The sequence below is a fragment of the Grus americana genome, chromosome 5 (assembly GCF_028858705.1).
Source record: "Grus americana isolate bGruAme1 chromosome 5, bGruAme1.mat, whole genome shotgun sequence".
Lineage (NCBI taxonomy): Eukaryota > Metazoa > Chordata > Aves > Gruiformes > Gruidae > Grus > Grus americana.
Genome location: NC_072856.1, coordinates 12,248,681 through 12,267,793, shown reverse-complemented (window position 1 = coordinate 12,267,793; position 19,113 = coordinate 12,248,681). Strand labels below are relative to the sequence as shown.

Here is a 19,113-nt window from a genome sequence, read left to right as displayed (position 1 = left end):
TTGTCAGTATTTACCAAGGCTTTCCTTTCAGGTTACAGTTGATGATTATGAACAAGCTGCCAAGAGCCTGGTGAAAGCTCTTCTCATTCGAGAAAAGTATTCACGTCTTGCCTACCATCGCTTCCCAAGAACAACATCTCAGTATTTGTGTAGCATGCAAGATGAAAAATGGAAGGTTGAAGATGAAGTGTATCCAGGTGAATATCCTTGTTCTTCTTTTTAAAATATAGAATTAAACCCATGCACTGCTGTAGTAAAGGTAAGTTTGATTTTTTTTTTTGATGATCTGAGTGTCTTTGCCTCTGTAATTTATTCTGTTAGTAAGTGGTGGAGAATCACTGACAGACCTAAGTTATAAATCCTGTGTCTAATCTGAAACTTTTAAGCTGTCAAAAGCTAAAAAACCATACTAGATGCTCATTGATTTCCTTCTCCCCACAACAAATGGGATGGTAGGTAGTACACTTCTGTTCCTCCAGGAAAAAGATATATGGTTATGGTTTAAAGTGAAAAGTCATTCCTCCTGATCTTGGCATGCTGAAATAAAAGAGATTATGAGCTCATCTGCACTGTAAATTGAAGCATGATACAGACATGCCAGTTAGCAAGCTTGTAATTTCACAGGCATGGCATGCCTACCAGGTCAAGACTGGAAGCTGTATAGTCATATTTGTTGGATATTCTGCCTGGGTTAATAAACTCTGATCTCTCAACAAAGCTTATGAGGCTGAACATTTTCCCCACTATGTATGTCACAAATGATATTTGTCACTTAGGTGGGTTGTGTCTTGAAAGCTTTGCTTGTGCATTAAAATGTTTGCACTGCTAGTTTTTGGATCAGCCTATGAGGAGCAACCTTTGGTCTGTACAGATGTGCCACTGTAGATGTGTCTATGTTGTTGGCAATGTATTCTCAGCCATAAAGTGACATTTTAAATCAATTACCCTCTAGCTCAGTAGTTGAAAGAGGGTGAATTAACATGTTTTCAAGCGTTTGCTCTACAGAATAAGTGAAAAGAGGACAGTATACTGAATATACAAGACAGGAAAGATATTTTGGAACAGCTGTCAGGGAGATATTTCCAAGCTATTATTAGGTTAATAACTTTTTTACAGTTATGGTTTTAAACTTGCAACATAATAAAATCTCATTACACAATGTCTTAATTAGCACAAGCTTGAACTGGATAGTTACGAATATTAGAGATAAGAATGGTATCAGTTAATAACATACATTCAGGTGCCCTAGGTGAATAAAAGGACTAGTTAAGCCAAGACAGAAAAGTCATTAACTGAACAGGTAAAAGAAATCTCAATGACAAAACTGAGCCCAGGAATGTGGTTCAGTTGACATAAATGTAGTTGAGACACTTATACTAGTTGCATTAGTAAGATATTGTGAAAGAAGTGATGAACATAAGCTGAATCTCCCAAAGTATGTGTGTTTGATTTTTCAGAAAAAAGAAAAAAAATTAATTTTGTAAAGAGATTACAAAACCATACTGAGCAAATCCCAGCCCTGCTTCTGGTACTTGCTGATTTTGGTCATGATTAGAAGGCCAAGGGGAAAACTAGAGTTGTGTTGTACTATCTCTGGCTTCTGCACTTCTTGGTTCTATTCAAAAGCATTTAAACATAAAAATAAGAAGTTTTAATAAAAAAACCAAACATCAAAACATATACAAACAAAACAACCCCACCCCCCCCAACCCCACCCCCAAACCTACAAACCAACCACTGCCTTGGTCAGAGTGAGACACACTGAGTCTTAAGTTATTTCCTGCTCTACCATGAGTGAAGTATATTTACTAATGGTTGAGAGAAAGAGGAAACAGTCCTAGTATGTATGCACTAGTCTAGCCCATTGGATTGTGGGAAGGACAGTGGTGAAGTAAGGTACAGCCTGTTCTTTTCTGACTGATGTTTTAATATGACAACAGCTGCATTACTGTGTGCTTAAATACAAACTTCCAAAATTACTACAGTGAGTCAGAAGGTGAAAAGAAAATCCATCCTAATTTAAATACTTCTGAAAAATTATTTTGAAACTTGTGCCATCATACACTTATAAAGAATAGTATTAAATCTATTTATATATTGGTTCAGAGAACTCTAATAATGTATAATATTTTAATTAAGGTAGGCACTTAGCTTAGAGAAGGACTGCAATTAAAGCCTGTCAGCATAAATCTGTGTTGTAACAACAGATCTTTTATAGTAACTGAAAATGTGATTTTAATGAAAGTATTAAGATCTGTTAGAAATAAGCATTAGAGAAGCAGAAAGTCCTTTTTGTAATTATTTTGCCTTTTGTGTAAGTTATTTCTGAAAATGTAAATTTACATTTTCAGATTTCCATTCACCCCCAGAAGAAAATGAAGATCCTTACAACCTTGATGATGCTCCAGACAATTTGGATTATGTTATCAAGATAAAAGGTGGCATTCCCTTTGTTTATGATAACAAAGAAATGATGGAACTCAATGAGCCTCGGAGTCTGCCATATCCTGACCTGGAGACCTATACACTGGACCTGAGCCATGTTCTTGCTCTAATTGCAGATGGTCCAACGTATGTTTCTCTTTCTTCTCTGCCCTTTCAGGCTGCTGGTTACTCTTAGTTTAATACTTCTCGCTTTTGTGATATTTAATTCCTCAACGTACTCATTCAACAGTAATGTTTTGTTTTGCCCTTCTGAAGCATTAATGCATCATGGATAGACTGAAAAGGAAAAAAAACCACCCCAAACAACCACATACAGCTATTTTTCATTTCTTTAGTTTCTTTGCATCAACCATGGCAAAATGAAAAGCAGTTAACAGAAAAGCGAGAAATTGGCCGAATGTTCCCATTCAAGTCAAATCTGACCTAAACTTCTTGAGGCGTAGGAACTGAAACTTGAACCTCAGCATAGGCCAAAACAAAATAAAAAAGGTGAATTTGAGGGTTTTGAACAGTTGCCTGGAATTCCTTCATGTCTGCTCTACTCTTGCTGCATGAAGAGAAACCCTGTATATGTAGAGCATACAGAACAGCTCAGCAATATAAATCTTCAGTCTGATTTGTTACAGATGTGAATTAACTGTTCATGTGCTGCAAAACTCATTCATGCATGCATAATTGAAATGGGTCTGAAATTTTCTAGAACCATCAAACTCCTGGGAAATCTCTAAAAAACAGAAATACAACAACTCTAGTACAGTCACTGACACACTCATGACAAAGCAATGTCCTTGCCCAGTGCAAAATGAAAACATGTGCATCCAGTTTTTAAGTTTACTTCCCAGCTGAGGACTGGAAACATCAAGGTTTCTCATGGCCCTAACACTAGGAAAGGAAAAGAATCCACCTAAGATGGAACAAAGCAGGAACCTGGACTGTTGTTCTGAACTATTTGCCCTGCCTACCAGCACTGCATTCCTTACTCCTTTTGCCTTTGAAAACACCTGATGCATTCTTTTCCCTTTGACCCTGTGTCTGACACCTGCAGCATTACCTGTCTGCCTTGCGCAGTGATAATGCCAAAGGAGATGAGCTGAACAGAACCATCCCGTTCCCTAAGCACTTTTTCATGAGCAAAAGCCTATGCTTTTGCCAGCATTATCAGCACTCCTGCTCCAAATCAAAGCTAGCGTGGGTGTGCTTGTTTACAGTCTGCAACAGGTAAATGCATTTCCAGTTTTGGTGTGTTATATTCCAAGAGACAGATATTGGGAAGACTAAAGGACAAGAAGAAAAACTTGAAACAAAAGTCCTACTGAAGACCCTTCTTTTTGCAACTTTTTTTTCTTCATAAAGACTGTTAACCACAAGTAAGAAGAGCCTTGGTAGGACATGTTAGAACACTCAGCACCTTTGTGAATGTAGGAGCAATCGTCTGCTTGTTTCAATTCAGATTAAGCTTTTGCAGGCTGATTCACACTCCCTGATAAATACACAAAAGCAAAAAGGAAAAAGTCTTCAGTAATCCTGTTGCATAAGGTCTTCATACAGTATTGTGTTTCCTTGTTTGCAGTGAGTGCTTTCCTCTCATTTATGTCTGTCACACATGGGGCTGCTTGGAGATCAGGAAACCGTTGTTCTTTAATCTTTGCTGCTCTTAAACTGGTGAAATCTCACCCCTACTCTTCAGACTTCTGAATAATAGCATAACCCAACAAAGACTTCCTGCTGCAGACAAACGGGTCCTGATCAGTATCAGATATGGTGAGACTGTGTTTGAATCAGACTTACAAATCCATTATGGGATTTTTGTTCCTTTGAGGAGAGATTGACAACAATAAAGCAGAAAAAAAGAAGGCTGACTATTACATTAATAGTGCTATAAAAATATTGTAGATTCAATAAGAAGTGACAGATGGTGAAGAGAATTACCATGTCATTGGTTAAAAATAGAATTAGAAACATAACAGAAGATGAAAGTGAAGACAGGAGTAGGCAAGCAGGAACAAAAAAGCATGATTTTTCCAAGAAGAGCACAAGAAATTATTTTGGGGAAAAAGTATTTTTACACAATATATGTGTTTTTAAGGTATCAAAAATGGAAGTATATTGGATCTTATCTTGGCTTTTTATATTCACATTGAAAAAGCAAACAAACTTTGGGGAATTTTTTTAAAGGTTATTTTCATAGTGAGTAAGTCTGGATAACACTTTGTTTCTGTTACTCATAATGCGATCCGCTCATTGGATATATAGTTTTAGAGTAGTAGCAACTGACATCACATTTTATTATAGGTTTTACGCTTTCTCTGGTCATCATTACTAAAAGAACTGCAGTTTATGCACAGATACAGTGATAACAATACTTGGACAACTTAATGGACATAACATGATTATGTAGAGTTGTGAGGTTTCACTAATAACTTTGGTCTGAAATCATATTGGATATTGATTTATATATTTGTTAACTAGTAGGATAAGAATGGATTTGTCTTGGTCTTCATAAAACAATTTTTGTTTTTACTGTGAAAACTTTCAAGTTCTTTATGAACTTGAAATACAAATAGTTTTAAGTTACAGTTAACTTTTGTGTTTTCTTTTACAGAAAAACATATTGTCATCGGAGGCTTAACTTTTTAGAATCTAAATTTAGTTTACATGAGATGTTAAATGAAATGTCGGAATTTAAAGAACTAAAGAGTAATCCCCATCGAGACTTCTATAATGTGAGAAAGGTAAGTGAGAAAAGGATTAAAGGCATGATGTTGTTTTTAGTAGGAGTTCCAGCAATTTTGTTTTTCTTGTGTGAGGTGTAGATGATATGTGTGAATTGGTGTGTGCAATTACATTATTTTAAGAATATTGAAATTTTTCTACGTGGGAATACTCCAGGAAAATTAACTTGAATGTAAGTGGTTTAAATGGATTATGCTAAACTCATCTCTTATTCAGAATCAAAGGGACTTAATTGTATGTAAATTGCTTTAAAGGAGTGAAACAGTTAATCAAATGAAGCTTATTTGGATTACAAATAAAAATATCCATGTGGAGGTTTAATTCAGTTTAATTAATTCACCTAAAGACAGTCAAGTGCATTCCCCTGCTTTCATTTAGCTATGTCATACTAGACTGTAGAACAGCTGTATAGATTTTGTATAAAAATTTCATTTCCTTTTGAAAATACATGTTTAAATACATGTCAAGAGAAAAAAGACCTCCCACAGAAAGTGAACTGAGGGTTTGTGCTGCTATTAGTACCTGATAAAAAATGTCAATGAAATATTAAGTAAAAAGATTGTTATTGGAGTCACATTCTTAGCTGCCTCTGAGATACACTGGGATGTAATTATGAGACAGGTAGGGGAATCAAAGGGCTGATTTCATTTCCTGACATACTCACGCCAAAGGTAGCTGCAGTCTCTTCAAAGCATGGTAGCAACAGTGTTATGCTACTTCATTTGCTTCCCTTTCCTGAAGTTAAGAGGAAGTTACTGGAGAGATAATGCTTCAGTTTGATAGGTGAGATTTCTTCACAAAGCAGTAATTGTTGCTGGTGTTTTTAACCACTTCATGTCCATTTTGCATTGTTTCTATATGCAACTGGAAGAGGTAGTCCTCATTTTGTAACTTCAGGGTTTAGATCAATAATCTTTCTTGTTAGGTTTTGGTTTCCTAGTACATCAAAAAGTCTTTTTGTCTTTTTCCTATGGTGTTCGGTGTGCTTGCTACTGAATGTTTGCTACTGTTGTGGTAATAAACTGACAAATACAAAATCTACTAAACAAAAGTGTTTGATGAATGCACCCCTGTCTATCACAAGGCAGATGGGTTGTTAGGTAAATTTTAATGAATTTCACACTTTTATCAGTTAAGCATATGAATGGGAGGATCTGTTAGCTAATTCACTCAAGCAGGACTCAAGTGGCAGTGACTCGACTCCTAACTTGACAGTTTTCTTGCATAACCCTGGACAAGATATTTACTCCATGCCACATTCAGATAAAACACTTTGCTAACCGACAGAGATGTCAATAGTAAAACACATGGTGACTGAGAGGTGTGAAGGACAGAGGTGTAGATCAGGTAACTGCCTATACAATCAATTTGATTACTGAGAAGCTGTACTTAACAGGATTGTACTTGCTGAGTTCAGCTTTTGATTTAAAAGCAAATGTTCGATGTCTCTGGGCATATTTTAATTATTTTCTAATTATCTACTATTAAATAAGTCAATCTACAAATAGATTCATGCTGTTCAAAAGCACAAAATGTGCATCACTTCCCCTCTGGCAATATCCAAATTCAAGAGAGTGGGAACAAGCTTGCTCTTCTGTGGCAGAGACCATTCCTACTGCTGCTTATTGCTTTAAAAATTCCTGCTGCACAGAGTTAATCTTGCTTAAAGTAGTATTTTTATGAAGCAAGCTTACAAGTAATATTTTTCTGAAGCTCCCTCTATGGAAAGTAAACTGCATTGTAGACAGAGTTCCTGTAAGCCCCACAATAATCGTGTTTTCCCTATGTCTTGTTAACCCAAGTAATCTGTAACTTCCCTGACGTGCTTCCTCCCTAATAACAGTATCAGCAGTGAAACTTATAATATGAAACAGACACTTCTCAGGCCAGTATTTTCAGGATATCTCTCCGTTAGTCAATCCTAAACAGTGCGTACTTCTCATAAGGAAAACAAAAAATAAGATTCACCTCCTAAAAGAGCTGTTAGTGAAGTTGTCTATGACATCCCTCAGACGCTAGTTAGAGATCCTGGTACAATCTGTTTGCTTATATAAAAGAGCCAAAGTAACTGATGGAAAATGCCAGAATTAAAACAGTTATGAATGCAATGGCAAGGTTGATCAGTGAACATGTATTATTGCATTTAGAAAGGTACAGTAGAAACTTGGCCAACATTATTTACTGGCATGACGATCAAAGGTTACTGGGTTTTCTTCCCCTTCCTGCCCCCTTCCCCCCTTTTTTTCTGATTTGATAGGAGTTCTCCTCCAGTGATCTCATCTATTTAATAAATCCCAAGACAATGCTCCTATTAAATAAGAGAAATGTGTGTGTATGTCTTACATATTGGACTTAACCAGAATGCAACTAAAGATACATTTTGCACTGATCAAGCTGGAACTGGAAAATTGCCCTTTAATAACCAGAGAAATATTTCTCTAGACAAGAATCCACAGGTGGTAAGACAGCATGGCTGGCTCCCCACAGGAGGTGGACAACTGTCTGTGTAGGAGAACGCTAACTTTAGAGAAGACTCTTGAGCCCATCAGCAGGGCCCTCCCACGTTCTCCAGCTGATGCATAGCAAAGTGCAAGCAACACAGATTCTGCACGTGACTCCTGGGTTGCCTGCCTTAAGGATGAAATTAAGTACTAAGAGTTTAGCCCTACAGCACACAAACTCAGAACTGAGTTTTAGTCTTTGTGTACTAGAGTGTCTTGCCTTCCAAAGCAAGTATGTGAGGTTTTTTGAGTGGGGCTTCCAATAGATTGCTGTGCCCAACAGCCTCAGATAATTCAGGGCCAATAGTTCAGGTTTTTTAGCTGAAATACACCGTCAAAGTAAAGGACCTACATCTGAATATTATTTTACTTTTATTAAAATGTTGCTAATTGCAGGAGGCATTTACTGTGCTTTCTTGGAGTTGTTATTAGGAACTTTGGTTTGTCTCTATTGTTCTTTCTAGGGGGGAGGTTGTTGCCTTTGTTTTTTTTTTTTTAAAGGTGAAGCCAAGATACTTGTTTACCTAACGTGTATTTAAAAGAAGTGTAGACATGGCGCTCAGGGACATGGTTTAGTGGTGGACTTGGCGGTGTTAGGTTTATGGTTGGACTCAATGATCTTAAGGGTCTTTTCCAACCTAAATGATTCTATGATTCTATGTATTTGCTACCTTTATGAAGTAGATCTATGTACAGCATTGGTAGATGTCCTTCACTGCAAATAGCTTTGATACAGTTTTCATAAGATGAAAAAATGACAGCCTAAGCCTCATTCCATATTCTTTCTCTCTTTAGCCATTATTTCAGTGTGTCAGCAAACCAAACCTGAGGATATGTCATAGCAGTGACTTTTACACATCATATTCTTCTGCCTACAGACTCACTAGCTCAGACGCTGAGCCTCGTGTGGCAGCAGAGCTTTGGCTCAGGCCAGGGTAACTGTGCATGGAAGAACGCAGTTTCTAGAGTGACTTACGCAGCCCTGCTGAATTCTGTATTGCAATAGCTGGTGGCTGCTGTGACATACCATTTGGTCTAGATCATTTGCAACTGATTTTTTTTTTTCCCCCAAAGTATTGGTTAGACAAAAAGGAAGTAAATTCTAGCTTCTGTTTGTGACCACAAGGTTGAAATACCACTTGATACTTCTAAGAAAGGAAGTTAGAGTGGGTTTTTATACTTGTAAATTCTGTAGATCTCACAAATACTGAATGAAATTAACAGAGGTCTGCTTTTTAAACATATGATTAAAAGCATTGTGAGTGAACAGTGAATCTATACCTTAACTTCCCTGAACTTTGATTCACTCTAAGATTGCTTCTTTTTTCCTCTCCCTCTCCTCTCCCAGTAGCTACTTACCGACTTCAGTGATGAAATTCAGTTTCATCATATAAACCACAAGTGATAGTGAATGGGAAGACTTATGGGTTAGCATCAGATTCAAAGGACAAGAATGCCTTTGTGCACATCTGTTAGCATGACATGTAATGGTGCTTCACCACTGTTAACTGGCAGTAAAGTTGTATTTTGTGTTTTCAAAGCATTGTGCGTACTACTTCTCCCCTCCTATCTTGTAGAGCTGCTGAGGCAAATTCTTGTGTTTACCCTCAGTCTTGCAAGTGAGCACAAAATGATCAGGTAGAAAGCCATCAATCATTGTAATGCAAAAATTCTGTAGAGACCATAAAGAAAGCTTTTCTTCTGACCTTGCTTTTCATAATTAACAGAAAAAGAAATTTGTTTCTCTTTGCAGCAGTCTGTTTCTGTATTTGTGTGAATACAAACATTATAAGACTTGACTCTGTGCATTTTGCAATGAGTAGAGCCAAACAAGAAGCTGGAGACACAGGGATTTGCATCTCCTGGTTTCTGGGTTGCTCTAGATGGCATAAGCATGAATTAGACAAGCTTCTGTGGGGCTATGCCCAGCTCTAGGGTGGATTTTGGCTGCCAGGAGCATTACTATGCTACCCTAGGGCAGAGTATTTTGTGTCTTGTGCCTCTCATATCTAATACAGAGCTGCAAGGAAAGAATCAAGCTCATTGTATAAAGCTGTTGCATCCTATCTGAAAAGCTAACGCAGTATGGATATATTGGTGAGCAGGGAGTATTGCCGTGGGATGTGGAATGACTTCCCTTCAATCCAGCATTGAAGTAAAGGCTGCAGAGGAGTCCGTGTCAAATTCGTGAAGCTCATAGCTATTGGGGTATAAGTATTTACCAGTTAAAGTGTATGTGTTTAGAAAATCAGGTAGTTCACAGCTGTGGATACTACTTACCTATGCACTGGAAAAGTTCAGTATCATTCAAAGGGCTGCCCTTGGCATTTGTTTTTGCTGTATTTATCACTTAGCACTCTGAATCTAGAGCATATGCCTAATTCTCTCTGCAACACTCTATTTCTGTTATGCACAGAGAAGCATCCATAAAATAGACCAGAGATGGATGTTTTGTGGAGATTTGAGAGACAGTGGAAGGAAAGAGAAGCAATGCAGGAAGATGAGGGAGGCAGTTGGTGCTGGTGAGACGTGATTTGGAGGGCAGTGGGAACTCCTTCAGGTGGTTACCTCTGTGTACAGCTTACAGCTTGGACTGAGAAGTACAAGCATTCCATGCACAAAGCCTGCAGACAGAATGGCATGGATGGTCAGGTCAGGAAAAGAAAGGGCTAGCCTGAACTGAGAAGGTGCAGAGGAAGACAGGCTGGCTTCATTACATGGAGAATTCCTGAGTGAAGGGAATTGTACCATCCTTTAATTGCAAGAAAACTGATGTCCACCATTGCTTGAATGAGATGATGGAATTGAAAGAATTGAGAAAAACTTTGTGTTAACCATTGTTTTCATTTGTTAAAAAGGTGAGTTCACTGAGGGCATATTATGTGTTCCAAGTCAGGCTTCTTTCAGACATTGTGTTTCTTCTTTTCATTGAAGATTAATGTGACCTTCAGTAAAAGGTCTCCTCCTGGGGGGAAGGGAGAATAAGAACTGCAACAGGAAACTTGGCTAAGGGCATGCAGTTGAGTTTTTTTTCCACTAAGGGGAAATTGGGCTGGAGTGGCATTGTCACAAATTTGGAAATGCAAGTAGAATGTTTGCAAACAGAAGCAAATAGACTTTGTGGTAGGGGTTTGTTACTCATGGCCCAGAAAAGCCTCAGCTTACTTCATGTATTGTGTGAAGAACAAAATAATAACAGCTTAAAATGGGACAGGTTTTGTCATTTTAGAGGTAGGGAGAAGGCAAAGGGGGCATTTGTCACCCTTATATAAACTCAATCTGTTCAAATTCTTTTAGTAGATGCCTTTCATAATAAATAACAAAATTAGTAACAATTTCTTAGCATGATAACATTTCAAATAAAAAAAAAAATCCCTAAGCAAATCAGACCATATAAGCTATGTCTAAGGATTCTGTGTTTAGATGTTTCATTTGGATAGGATTGCACCCTGAATTGTGAAAATGTACAAAAGCATGCACACTGATTATGTGCTATGGTAGGTCAAAGCTCAAGTAATTAAAACCTTCCACAGAGTTGCATTGCTTCTAAAAAAAACAATGAAGAAAAATCTGTGTGATACTCTGTAATACTTTTGTGGTTACTAAAGTTGCCACTTACCAGAATATACTGGGTAGTTTAAAAAGGCAGCCAAGGTACTGCATATTCACTGGAAGAAGCGTTAAAGAGACTCCAAGAAACTCTTTTTAATCTTGGGAAATAAATACATTTAGGGAGAGGGAGGAGGAAGAAAAAAAAAAAAGGAAAATCTGTGCTGCATGTTGTATACTTTGAGACAGCACTATGTTTCTTGCTTTTTCATTTAGTTTTAAAGTGTCTAGCTTATTTGAACTAGGCAATGATTAACAATTAAATGTTAATGTTTAGGGTTCAGTTTATGTCCTGGTCTTTAGTTATGTTACTAACATTCACATGGAGATAGATTTACTTTTATAAGGCTGCAACAACTTCTGTATGTATAAAGTGCAAATTAAATGACTACATGTGCCAAGTAAACCAGTGGCATTTCTGTGGACTGTGTGTCATAGCATAAGCTGAAGTTTACATTGCAGGAGTATGGCTTTTATTTATTCAAGTGCTCTGTGATCTGTTCCCTGCTGATCCTTAAAAGCAGATCAGGATGTCAGCTACTTCTGTTGGTAGAATCTGAAAGCTGCAAACATAGTCACTATGCAAAGGGGAATGCACTGGTCTCAGGTTGTACGTGTCCGTATTTGTAGTTTCCTGGACAGAAGAGTCCTGGATGAGAGTCCTTGCAGAGATGTAGGCTCGGTGACTCCTTATAGCTGGTTTATCTGAGAATTCCTTCTAGCGTGACTTCCTGCATACAGACTACACAGCTCTCATTGGGACTGTGTCCCTGGGAATGCTAGTTACTTGCTTCTTAAAAACCACAGTGCAGTGGGTTCAAACTGTTCTGATGTAGTAAGTATCTTTAGGAACTTGTATCTAGTGTCAGCATCCTCGCTTAGGATCTTGTTACATCACTGCTTGTGAGTTTGAAAAGCCCCCTCTCTGCCTCACGATCTCTTGGATATACAAATACCTATATACAGTCGATCAAATCAACTCTCAAATCACATGGCAGCATGGGTTTTCCAGCCCCTATTTCCTTTTGTGACATTTTTTGGGAATGTTGTCCATATTTGGTTTTGGGTTTTGTTTGTTTGGTTTTTTAAACCTTTTAATGTAGACAGCAAAACTGAGTGCATTCTGACAGCTGCATTACCACTGTTGTGCAGAAGCAAGATTATTTTTTATTTCTGCTTTGAAGCTCCTTTCTTACTCTGTATGAGGAGTTAGAGCAGCCCTTTCCACTGCAGTTTCACATAAGACTTCATGGTAAAGTGTTACTTACAATGATTCCAAACTATGTCCTACCAGTATATAGGACAGTACTGTGTGGTGCTTTTTAGACGACTTATGCAAACTGTCCTGTCCCTGTTTTATATCATCTTGAAACTTGTATTACAAACTATCTTGCTTCCTACTCCTGCAGAACCATTCTGCCAGTTGGTCTTGTAAGACTTGTCTCCAGTGCCAGGCAATTGGTGCACAAGGCAGATGTTAGAAACAGTGAAAGTTGGTGATTGCTTCTAACCACATCCCTGTGCTCACGGGTACCTATGTCCAGGTGGGGCCTGGGCTGGAGGAAAATGGGAAGTTTAGGAGACAGGCTGCAGCTCTGTAGCTTCTGGGTGAGCTGAAACTGCTTCTGCTAGGATTTGGCAGTCTGGACGCAAAGGCAACTTCAGAGTCTGTCAAGCTGTCCCCAGGGCTGTTATGCTCATTACGTATCAACTGTGAAATCTAATCAGAACAGTGGTTTGTTTCAGTTTGGTTTTAAATTGATAGGAATTTGTTGCTAAATTGTCCTAGGCAGAGTTTTGCCTAGGACATGCATTAGGCTGTTCTGTTGTTCAATCAGAATTTCTCAAGGAAATTGGAAGCAAATGGACCCTGGAGCAGCAGCTCTGCTGCTCCACACACAGGGTATTGCTGTGCTGTTAGATTCCTTACGGCCGTTATCTGAGCTAAAGACTGTTCTTCCCTTTCAAGTACTTGGTCCTTAAGAACTGCAATTAGTATTACCTGCCTTTTCAAACAAGCAGAAGTTGGGGAATATACCTTGTTTTCTTCTATTCTTTATCTGTGTAGTGAAGATGATAAACCCTTGACTGCAAGGAACTGCAATAGACTCATTTCATATACCTGCTGGATGCACCTAAGAAATTGCACATACTGAAGGGAAAACTTAAATCAACAAACCAACCTCCAAATCTCATCAGTTGTTCCTTTGGATTATGTTCCAATATAGGCTGTTCAAATAGCAGTGCAAGCTTCTGAGCAAAAGAAAAGCATACCTGTGGAAACCATTTGGTTCTTGGCAATATTTTTTTAAAATGGGACTTCCATAAAAAATGGAAGGGGTAATCTCAGCCCTTCTGTGAAGCTTGCACTTCCCTTAGTGTGTGAAGAGATCCGAAGAAACTGAAAAATCTGTCAGCATTATGAGTTGCTGTATTATAATTAATTATAAACTTGGAAAAAATAGTGACAAAATCTTTCATATGTACATTTTGTACTTCTAGTGACCTAAGATGTTTCATGTGGTTGAAATACAAAAATGAATTGTGCTTTTGGAAATGGGTGAGAATTCCAGGTCCTTTCAGTCAGAGATGATGGTTATAACAGCAGTCTATAATTAGAAAGACATCATCAATTCATGGATTAAATAAAAGGATACTAAAGGATCAGTGTGTCCTTTAAGGAAGTATCAAATTTAATCTGAACCCAGGTTCTGTGATTGGCACTTACAATGCATCTTAACTTGTTGAACATTTTCTTATTTAAATAGGAAACTACTAATTGAGAGCTATTTTATTTATAGTTCTGCTTATTGAATAATTCCTCCAAACCCAAAATCTTAGTGTTCTGAAACATTTTGACTTGCTTAGGCACTAATCCATTTGTTACTTAAGGAATATTTTAGAAGGCTTGTTGTCACTGACACAGATACTTTGCTAATTTAAGTTTACGTATATGGATGATGAGCATGAATAACCTTCTCTTGATTTCAGGTTGATACGCATATCCATGCTGCTGCTTGCATGAACCAGAAACACTTGTTGAGGTTTATTAAGCACACGTATCAAACAGAGCCCGACAGGATTGTTGCAGAGAAAAAAGGCAAGAAGATGACTTTAAAGCAAGTTTTTGAAAGCCTTCACATGGACCCCTATGACCTCACTGTAGACTCTTTAGATGTCCATGCAGTAAGTCTATTAAAATGACAAAATAAAAGAGAAACAGCTAAGTTTTCCAAGTGTGACATTCTGGTTTCTACAGTTTTTTTGCATCATAACTTATCAAATCAGAATTTGGACTCATGCATTACTTTGCATGTTTGAAGTGAGTTAGCATAGCCTTTTTCTTTTCTGTGCATTTTATTGCTAGTTTATAAATTAAACTATTATGTGTACTTAAAACCATGGTTATTTGGGGTTTTTTTCTCCTCCAGGGTCGTCAAACATTTCATCGATTTGACAAATTCAATTCTAAGTACAATCCAGTTGGTGCCAGTGAGCTGAGGGACTTGTATTTGAAAACTGAGAACTACATTGGTGGTGAATATTTTGCTCGTATGGTCAAGGTAAGTAAGTTTCAAGCTTTTCCAGCTGTTGAGAAATGAAGGGTTGTAAAAGATTTGTGATGTTGTAATTGTATCTAGAGCTAACACTATGGTTAAGTGACTCCAGGCATTGGGTTTGCTCTAGCAATTCATCAAAGACCTTCGCTACGTCAGCCACTGCTGCTTCTAAGTACCTTTTTGAGTTAGAAACTCAGATGCATAACCTGTGTATGAGTTCAAAGCAGAGTTGTGTGCAGTTTTAAACTAATGGAGAGCAGCCAAGGGTCAGTTCACTGGCTGAATATTTTGTTAAGATGTAATTGGCTAGTGGTAGCTGCTAAAGAAGGGGCAGCTAGGAAAGCACCTCTGCGTAAATCTATATCTGCACCTGCATGCACAGGCTTCAAATTAACTTCTTACAACAAAAAAATTAGTAGATTTCATGAATTTGATGTATAGAAGTGCTTGTCCAAAATGAATAGCCTTAAAATTGCTTACTACCACACATTCCAGGTCAGAGACTTCATTGGTCTGCATATTTTATGTAGTCATTTACTACATATTAAATAGTATCATTCTGATTTACCAATTTTAAGTGTATGTCTTACAAAGGTTAGTAATAACTGCACAAGAACGTTGTTCTCTAAATCTAGGTGTTACAGTTAATTATACTCAAATGATATCTGACATAGAATGCTAGTAGAATATTTAGATGCCTAAAAAAATAAGGGATTAATAGACAAGAGATTCTCCTTGTCTTTAAAGGGTGACAATACAATGTTATGTCTGGTGTGAGGAAAATACAGTAATAAATATACCACTAGCTGTAAATGATCTTCAGTGTCCATATTAAAGCAAATATATTTATTACTTAATAGGAAGTAGCCTGTGAACTAGAAGAAAGTAAATACCAGTATACAGAACCCCGCTTATCCATTTATGGACGGTCTCCAGATGAATGGCTGAACTTGGCAAAATGGTTCATTAAACATAAAGTTTATTCCCCTAATATGCGCTGGATAATTCAGGTTCCCAGAATCTAGTAAGTAATCAGGAGCCCTTGGTAATTCTAATAGTTTGAAATCATACCAATGATTTGTTTTAATTTTTGATATTTTTTAGATGGTTTATGTGCTGTCCTGTAGTTCATTTTATAAGCAACAGCTTGGGAAATTTATTCTTGACCATTGCTGCAGTTTTCCTGACAGCCTGGGGGTGGAGGACAGGAGGTGGGGTTGGAATCTACTCTTTATGAAGCTATTCAAAACTACTGTGAATTATTTGTAAGTCTGAAGATATTAAACCCCCAAATTACAACTGGGTGAAATTAAACTGCATTCAAAGGTAAGTTAAAATACAATTTAGTAATGAAAATAAATTAACCCTTGAATTCCATAAAGGAGTAGAAAATGTTCTGGTAGCATCAAACTTCCTCAAGTTCAGTGACTAAATGACAGTGAACTTGGAAATGCAACTGAGACTGCTGATTTGGAAGCTTAAATCCGTATCGGTTTTTCTTAGTTTTTAAGTATCCTTTGGCACTTTATTAAATGGTTGTTTCTCATACTGTATATTGTAATACAGTCTCTTAGGATAATTTTGTCAGCCTTAATAACTGAGCTTCATGTTTTGAAATTGCATAGTTGGGATATGAGTAGAGAAAGAGCTGTCATGGTCACATATATCCCCCAGAGTGTATTTCTCATTAGGGAGAAAGTTTCTCTCATTTCTTATGTAGAAATTTCTTATGTACACAGTGGAGTCAACACTTTCATTAAGTCATGCACTTAATGACACACTGAAGTAGTGTCCCTCTTTTCTGAGAGGCTCACTATGGCAGAACATTCTACTTTCATTCGGAGCAGTTACAACTTTGGAAAACAGAATCTTTCACAAGAGGTAACTCCTTATCTCCCCTATTAGTACTTGGGTTGCTGTAAGGGAAAGGGTCACTGTTCTTGAGACAGCACCTACCCCTGCATACCGTCTCTATTTTTGGAGCACTCGGGAACTTCAGCAGAGCCTGGATGAAGCAGAGTGCCAGGCAGTGCAGGAAATAGAACACAGAGACAATCCCTGCCCTGACATAAATTTTGGATTTCTGAATCCTGGTAGAACTGAAACTGTAGAATATACACAAATAACAGAAAATATGAAAGTGGAGGAAAAATATAAGCTTTTTAAAGAATGGTCACAACTGTGTATATTTTTCCCTTTCAGTGACATATTTAGGTCAAAAAATATTCTGCCTAGTTTTGGGAAGATGTTGGAGAACATCTTTGTACCTTTGTTTGAAGCAACAATCAATCCCAAAGACCACAAAGAATTGCACCTTTTTCTCAAATATGTAAGTATTTTGGGATTTTCTGTCTCACATGAAATCAATCCTCTCCTACTTATAAACTTTGTTTGTCTACAGCTATTTCCAGACACTAAACCAGCTTTCTCCTTTTATACATTACTCATATTATTGTTTTAAAGCCCTGACATACAATTTAATAAAAGCCTGGGTAAGGTCCTGTTGTCAAATAGTTGCCATTTATTTCCTCTGAAACAGCTCAACAGCTGTTTATTTGTCATTTTAGTAATCCTCTCTGTAAAGAATGACCAAAAAGTGTTCGCGTGCTCTTGTGCAGAGGGAACATCCTAATCCAGGATGTGTACTTTGAGCTTGCCTCTGGGACTGGCCTCCAGAAAGGAGGCAGCTGAAGGGAAGCATTGTGTAGATCCTGATGGGGCTCAGGAGAGAGGTGGGGATGTAGCTGCTGGGATGTGATTAAAAGAGACATGTCCAAGTATGCCCCGGATCAGAACTCTTGAGGTTTCCTGAGAGCCTGAGGCCTTCAGCTGCTTTTCAAGTAACAAAGCAGATGAGTTTAAAGGATTATAATCTGGATCTGAGGGAGTCTTACAGGCCTACCCCACCCCCCAGGAGTCTGAAGGCTTTTGTGCACCTAGGCCTCCAATTTGTCTCAGAAGAAAAAAATAGGTAAAGCTTTCTTCAAGAAAACGCATTATTCCTGCTGTCTGCATGGTATGGTAGGAGGGCAGAGCAGCAGGACTGTTAGTATAAGGGGGGAAACGAGGAAAGAGGACTAGATGCTTTGTACAAGCAAGTCCTGAAGCAAGAGTAAGTAACATTGAAGTTTGCTGCTTGAAAACACTGATTTCTCTGAATCTCTTCTCCTGACAGGTGACTGGCTTTGACAGTGTTGATGATGAATCCAAACATAGTGGCCATATGTTCTCTGACAAGAGCCTTAACCCTGACCTCTGGACCAGTGAGAAGAATCCCCCATATAGCTATTATTTGTATTATATGTATGTGAACATCATGTTGCTAAACAACCTTAGGAGGTAAGTAGTCATTTTTCCTTTTTACAAGCTTCTGGAAGAAAAATCAATAATCTTGGTCTCAATCTGAGTCTGTGTTTAGATCATATATCTTTTGAAGCAAAGGTTATCTTCAATTACTCCAAGAGGAGTATATGAGTTATTTTGAAAATGTTAACTGCAAAATGAATTCAAATGAAATATTCAGAAAATGTAAAAGCATCAGATTAATACCTTGGTTTGACATTTGTGTGTATTTTTGTTTTGTAAATTCCTTAAACCTGAATATATCAAACAAAACAAAAGAAGAAACCCCACAAAATTGACTTGTTGACCTTTGCTTGGATTCACAGTGGATTTCCAAATATAACGTGCCTCTTGGTAGCTTGCTATCTCCTGGTAATTCAAGAGATCCAAAGTTATGTTGTGAAATATTGGTTTAAGGGCTGCTGCTATCAAAGACAGACAAAGGAGGACATAATTATAAACTGCACGTTTAGCTAACTTACTTTAGCATGCTTGTTGACTCATTCGATTTTACCACTTTTGAGAACAGTGTCTAGGCACGTCATGCAGGGAGTTTTGACACTGAGTGTGACATCATGACTGTAAAAGCAGATTTTCGCATCAGGCTCACTAAAGCCTGAAATTCAACTCGAGGTTATGTTCCTAACTTTGTGGTTGACTCACTGAGTGATCTGCACAACTGACTCATATTGAAGCACAGTGAGGTTATCCATTGATATTATAATGTCATCACTTACTTTGCAAGGATTTGGTTCGTTACTATTTATAAAACATTTTGGGATTTTCTTATAGGAGATGCATAGATTTGTCATTTTAACAGGTCTTATTCAAGTTAACATTCAAAATGTTATTTCTTCTCTTCTACCGCTACCTCAAGTATTTCTTTCTCTCCCACCCTGTATAATCAAAATTCATAATAAAAC

At 37.6% G+C, this 19,113-nt stretch overlaps 2 protein-coding genes across 7 annotated transcripts in view; one reads left to right on the top strand and one right to left on the bottom strand.

The window, feature by feature from the left end:
• The window catches only part of LOC129206874 (uncharacterized), a 66,140-nt gene that overhangs the window by 35,996 nt on the left and 11,031 nt on the right, over positions 1 to 19,113 (bottom strand). The window lies entirely within an intron of this gene.
• AMPD3 (adenosine monophosphate deaminase 3) overlaps positions 1 to 19,113 on the top strand; it is a 33,896-nt gene that overhangs the window by 7,271 nt on the left and 7,512 nt on the right. For all 5 annotated transcript variants that reach the window (XM_054826935.1, XM_054826934.1, XM_054826933.1 and 2 more), the window contains exons 4-11: positions 32 to 197; positions 2,352 to 2,571; positions 5,048 to 5,177; positions 14,280 to 14,474; positions 14,720 to 14,851; positions 15,709 to 15,872; positions 17,051 to 17,177; positions 18,024 to 18,187. In XM_054826935.1, the coding sequence (XP_054682910.1) occupies positions 32 to 197; positions 2,352 to 2,571; positions 5,048 to 5,177; positions 14,280 to 14,474; positions 14,720 to 14,851; positions 15,709 to 15,872; positions 17,051 to 17,177; positions 18,024 to 18,187 (1,298 nt within the window). The remainder of the gene's footprint in view (positions 1 to 31; positions 198 to 2,351; positions 2,572 to 5,047; positions 5,178 to 14,279; positions 14,475 to 14,719; positions 14,852 to 15,708; positions 15,873 to 17,050; positions 17,178 to 18,023; positions 18,188 to 19,113) is intronic.